Genomic DNA, 5756 nt, shown 5'->3' on the forward strand with positions numbered 1-5756 from the left:
ACTGCCAAACGAGATGTGGCTCAGAGCAATCCAGAGTGTCCCCGGTGAAGCAACCTCAGTGGGCAGACAGGAATCCGATCCAGGTCAGGGATACAGATCAGACAGGAACAGTTCTGGAATCAAGGAGTCTGTAGCCCAGCTGGAGGTTCCGATCCAAAGAATCCACAGAGCATGAAGGCAGGTTCAGAGTACAAGTCCAGCAGCAAGCTCAGACAGACACGCTCAGATGGAGACCGGCAGGCTCAGTGGTTGAGGGACAGAGACAAGACATGGTACCAGGAGAAATTGCAGAAACTTTAAACTGGTCTCCACCTTGGAGCCAGGCTTACGAGACTAAAACTGAACTCCCCCACGTTCTGAGCCAAAACCCTGAGGGCTCAGTGGAGAAGAGCAGGGACACAATCAGGAGACAAACACCAAACCATCTCAATCCACTGGCCTACGGGGACGGGAACATGAACCAGGGACTTAACTAAAACTCATGAAAATAAACATGAATTACTGACACAAAAACATAACACCAATAAACTAAGAATACACAAATAATGATCTGGCCCCGGCTGAACTGCATATGTAGCAGAGGGAGCAGGCAAATAAGATGAGCGATAATTAGAGAGCGGGAATGGAACGGCAGGTGAATAAAGTGAGTAATCAAATCAGTTACCGGGGCTACGTTCATGACACAATCATAAAATTAATAAATAAAGTGCTATATAAAAGTAGTAACAAAGTTAAAGGTAGTAATAAAATAATAAAAGAAACACAGTAAGAATAGTCAACATTTCAGATTGTGTTAAAAGCCAGGGAAAAGAAATCAGCCATAAGAAGAGATTTAAAATTAGCAAGTGAAGAGGCCTGTCTAATGGTAGAACACCTTCTACCACACGGTAACTAAAGTATGTTTCCTCCATTGCTTCAGAAGTTCTTCCAAGATTACTTTGGATATTGTTTGTTTTTGAATTCTTCCTTGAAGGTAGGAGTTCTTGTGGAAAAGGGCAATGGAATGATCTTCCCAGGTTCTCCCAAACAAGCCATGGATCTCTCCAGCTCCCCTAGAGTAACCTTGGTCCTCTTGGCAGCTGCTTTGACTAATGTGGAACTTGTTCCAGCAGAGACAGTTGTCTCTGCAAAGTGCCTTGAGATGAAATGATGAAATGTACACAAGGAAGACAAAGTGGATAGTAGTGGATGTTCGGTGCGACTAAAGGAAAAGATATTGTGAATTCCTGCATGGTCAGTAAATCAATCAGTGAGCCAATCATCCAATCAATCAACCAATCACCCAACCAAACAACCAATTAACCAACCAACCAATGAATTCTTCAATCCATCAATCAAGCCAACTAGTCGACCATTTTAGGCATATAAATGGTCCATAGTAAACATTTGTTAACCAGGACCTAGATTACTGTATATCATCCGTTTCAGGTTACCTCTGAATCAACAGTTTTTTCTAGAGTTTAAGTATCTAGTTCTGATGGTTGGTTGTTCGTCTCTAACTGTGTTTTTCTTTACATCCACAGAGGTAAGCCCGCCTACATCATCATGGTGAACCTGGCCTTCTCAGACGGAAGCTTCTCCCTCACCCTCCCTCTGCGCCTGGCGTATTACATGAACAAGGGAAAGTGGTTCTTTCCTGATTGGATCTGCAGACTCTGTGTCTTTGGTTTCTATGTTAATCTGTACTCTAGGTATGACAGACACAAACATGATACTTTTGCCTTTGGTTCAGCCAACATTTTAGTCCCTTCATCTGGAGAATTTGAGATATTAATGAGAAACACTTTTAAACTTAGATACATAATGACAGAACTGCTCTGTCTCCTCTTCAGCATCCTGTTGCTCACACTTCTCAGCCTCCTCCGTTGGTTTTCCATTGTGCATCCACTGCGTCATCGCTTTATGGCCAATTCAAGGCCAACCTTGATAACCTGTCTTGGAATATGGGTGTTTGTGGGCACATCCTCTCTGCCTTTCCTCAGCAATGGCGTTACTTACAGGTAAGAACCAATAAACTCATGGTAACATGTTAAGAATAGGCATCAGAGGGAGGTCTGGGTGTTTTAATCAAATCAAAACAGTTAATTGCTGCCAGGGAGGTTCAAGCCGAACCTAGGGCAGCAAAAGTTAAGGATTCTGGCAGAGTGTGTTTATGTTTACCTGTTTTCTTCCAGAGATGGAATACCTCGTTGCTTTGAGCCTTCAAATCCTAAGTCCTGGTCCAAAATTCTCAGCCTGAACTACGTGGGTCTGGTTTTTGGATTTCTGATACCGTTCTTCACCATCATCTTCTGCTGCAGTAAGATCATCCACTGTCTAACATCCTCATCGATCTCTATGGATCCAAAAGCTCGCCATAAAATTATCAAGAAAAACAAGCGCTCGGTGCGCCTGTTAATCATGGTGATAGCAACCTTCCTGCTCTGCTTCCTCCCTTACCATCTGATCCGAACTCTCCACCTGCATGCCGTGAACGGCAACTGGAACTGCCAAGTCACCACAATTCTCCAGAGAGCCGTGGCCGTGACGCTGTGCTTGGCAGCATCCAACAGCGTGGTCAATCCGATGCTGTATTACTACTCCACCAAGAACTTCAAAGAGGATGTGGGAAACACGCGCTCCCTTTTAAGTAAAAGGTTCTCTTCCATCCGTGGTTCCCAAAGATCCAACGGAAAAGGGTCTGTGAGACGTCAATCCTTGCCGATGAAACCGTCTAATTCTACCAAAGAGGCGGACTGTGGCTGTGCAGCCGAGTCGGTCAAAATGAATATTCCTTGTTGCAGACCGGCTGACTCACCTGTCTGACAGACTTTTGATTTACTATCTTTGACTGAAAATGTTCTTGGGAAGAAGTGCTGAAACTAGAAACTGCTTTTGGAGAGTGAGGTTTATACTGGGAAGGATGGGAAGTGAGTTCAGAAAATCCTCCTGTCACTTTCTGGCTTTTTTGCTAATATCCAGTTTGATAAAGGTAACTATGCCAAGTAAAACTGGGTTCCGATAATCCTGGCTTTTATCCCAGCATTTTTTATTGTCATTACAAGTAATGAGAAACAAAAGGATCTCTATACATTAAAGCCATCGTTGTGCCCTAACCACTAGGCCACCACTCCCCAAATCAGGCATTATTGTGGAGAGTCTTGTCTCAGGACCCACACTGGAAACTCATTCCCCCCAGCTGGGATACAGGTGACTTACTACTTGAGCAGCCAGCCGCTAAGATATTGCTGGGATCAGTTTAGATTTTACTGGAAGGTGGAAGAAGTTCTGCTTCCTTCTCTGGGAGACATATGAGATGTTTTTCCTCATAGCTGGTTTTGCAACGGTTGGTGTTCAGTCATGTTTCTACAGTAGAAATTCTTCTCCAGTGTGTCTTCTAGTTCTGTAGGTAACAGTGCCCTCTTCAGGATTTTCACTGAACAGCAACCCCCAGACAGGATTAAAGCAGCACTTCATGCCTCTAACACAGACTTATAAGAAAATATTCCCCAGCTGTGGATTCCTCCATATAAATATTTGTGTCAATTTTTGTAATACTTTTTGTAAACATGAAGCCCTCTGAGAAAAGCACTGAAACACTTTTGGGGTCAGATCTGAACATTGGATCCATGTTCTGTTGATCCTCTCTATTTATCCGTATTTAAAAAAAAGAAAGAAAAGTTTTTGATGCAATTTAGTCGCCTAAACAGGAAACATAAATATGAAGGTCCCTCTAGAAGTGTTTTATTCTCTGTGCTCTAATTTCACCGCTGGATGTTTATGTGCCTTTTCTTACATAAATCATTAACGTCCACAAACACTGTCACTGTCTCTGTTTATAGTCGGCCATTAAACAGCTCCTTCTTAAGAAACATCGTTATAAATTTGATGTGACTCAGAAGATGCAGGAATTTATTATCGTCATAGTTCCTCAGTTTACTTGAATCCGATGTAGTTTGGCTCCATTGTTTAAATACAACATCTTCCTGCTAATTCACAGGTCCATTGGCTCACCGTCCTTAGCCAGATAATTATATCTACTTTATAAAAGGAAAGGTGTTTTCCTCTTTATGGTGGACAATAAATCAAACCAGTTAAAATGAAGTTTCGTTTTTTTGTTGTTAAAATGTTGAGAAGAAAACTTTAATCTAAATGAGGAGTTTGCAACCTTTTCCCCAGGAGAAGCCCCTCCCTGAGGTCAGATGTTCTGGGCTTCCATCCACAGGTTTAACTGGTGTTTAAACTCCTGACAGAACTGGTTAAACTGGGTTTCCAAGCCGTTTTGGTAAAACACCTTTTCTGCTCCACCCACACATCTTCACTGTAATGATCACGCCAAAATGGCAGCCCCAATGCGATGCTAGTTTTGAGCAAACTTTTAAAAAGAAAAAAAGCTAATTAGACGTATTTCCATGTACTTGAGGGAATTAACAAGGCCATGAAGAGTGTAACGTCATTTGATGATGTCATGTTTAGCTGCAACAAACAGGAAGTAACGTTAGCAAGTTGGCGCAGACCACAGATCAGCAATATACCGAGTCTTTGATGAGTGTGTTGGAGTCGTGGAAAGTTTTTTACGTGATTAGTGATACTTCTGCATTCAGGATTACAGTAAGAAGTGGTTTATGTGTTAGAATGTTAGAATATATGTTAGAATTGATTCCAAAAACACGTTTACATCTCCTCTTCAGCGCATTTACGCTTTTTACAAAGAAGTTTTTAAAAAAAAACACCTCAAGCAAACATAAACAAAAAAAAGTTGGGAAATATGAGAAATTAATTTCAATTTTGTTGTTTACATCAAGCTCTTCCAATGTGATACTTAAAATTGCTAAAAAAAAAAAAAAGAGTTGAAGAGAAGGTGTCTATGAACAGAAGGTTTGCTGAGCGACATTTCCCATTTAGAAGACATGTTTATGTTCAAGTTTCTACTTCCTGACTGATGCTTCCCTCATTAGACCATCTCATTTATGAGGTGCACCAGTCCCTCCTGCAGCAGATTGCCCCTACAGCATCATACTGCCACTGCTGTACTTCAGTTGTCGTTTCTAAGTCTAAACATAAAACAATGGAGGAAAAAAAGGAGGAAGACAACAATGAAAAAGAAAAGTCTTTTGATCATAATATCTTATGTAATCCCACTGCTTTGCTGCACAAAGACTAAATATTACTACATAAATATGATCATTAAGCTGGACTGTTTTCAGTTTGTAGCCCAACTCATTGTGTCCAAAAACCTAGATTTTAGTCTCACCGACAGCAGGACGTGTCTGCAGACATTAAGGTTTCTATGTCTGAGGAAATTTGAAACTGTAATACTGTGAAATGTAATTTACATTAACTAGGCTTGAACAGCATTTTTTCAAGATCTCTGGTATTTTGTTTTTGGTCAATTCCATCATTTTCAAAAGAACCCGTTCATCTGTGGGAGAAAGAACATGTGAATAATGAACCCTCACAGCTCATCTGGATATAGAAACAAGAAGGAAGCTGACATATGGAGATCTGCTCTTCACTTCCTGATGTGTTTGTTGATTTTCCATCATGTTAAAGAGGGAGATCCTGCCTCATGATTCCAGATGTTCCTTCATTTAACTTGCATGTTTCCTAATTTCAAAATGGATTACATCATCATCATTTTAATCATCCTCATCTTGTCCTCTGTTAAAAGGCACAATCATCTTTAGAGTTAGTTTTTTTTGTTAGTATAAAGCAAATAATCATACATCACTATTCTGCTCTAAAATGCTGATAATTAATAAATATAAAACCTTCAT

The 5756-nt window shown here is 40.8% G+C and overlaps 1 protein-coding gene across 1 annotated transcript in view; it reads left to right on the top strand.

Moving 5' to 3' along the window:
* LOC107104483 (cysteinyl leukotriene receptor 2-like) overlaps positions 1-4712 on the top strand; it is a 13199-nt gene extending 8487 nt beyond the window's left edge. Inside the window, exons 3-5 of the mRNA XM_015404481.1 lie at positions 1524-1691; positions 1833-2000; positions 2175-4712. Coding sequence (XP_015259967.1) covers positions 1524-1691; positions 1833-2000; positions 2175-2805 — 967 coding nt within the window. The 3' untranslated portion in view covers positions 2806-4712. The remainder of the gene's footprint in view (positions 1-1523; positions 1692-1832; positions 2001-2174) is intronic.
* The last annotated feature ends 1044 nt before the right edge of the window (positions 4713-5756 follow it).

Source organism: Cyprinodon variegatus, unplaced genomic scaffold, assembly GCF_000732505.1.
Source record: "Cyprinodon variegatus isolate N-32 unplaced genomic scaffold, C_variegatus-1.0 Scaffold1761, whole genome shotgun sequence".
Taxonomy (NCBI): domain Eukaryota; kingdom Metazoa; phylum Chordata; class Actinopteri; order Cyprinodontiformes; family Cyprinodontidae; genus Cyprinodon; species Cyprinodon variegatus.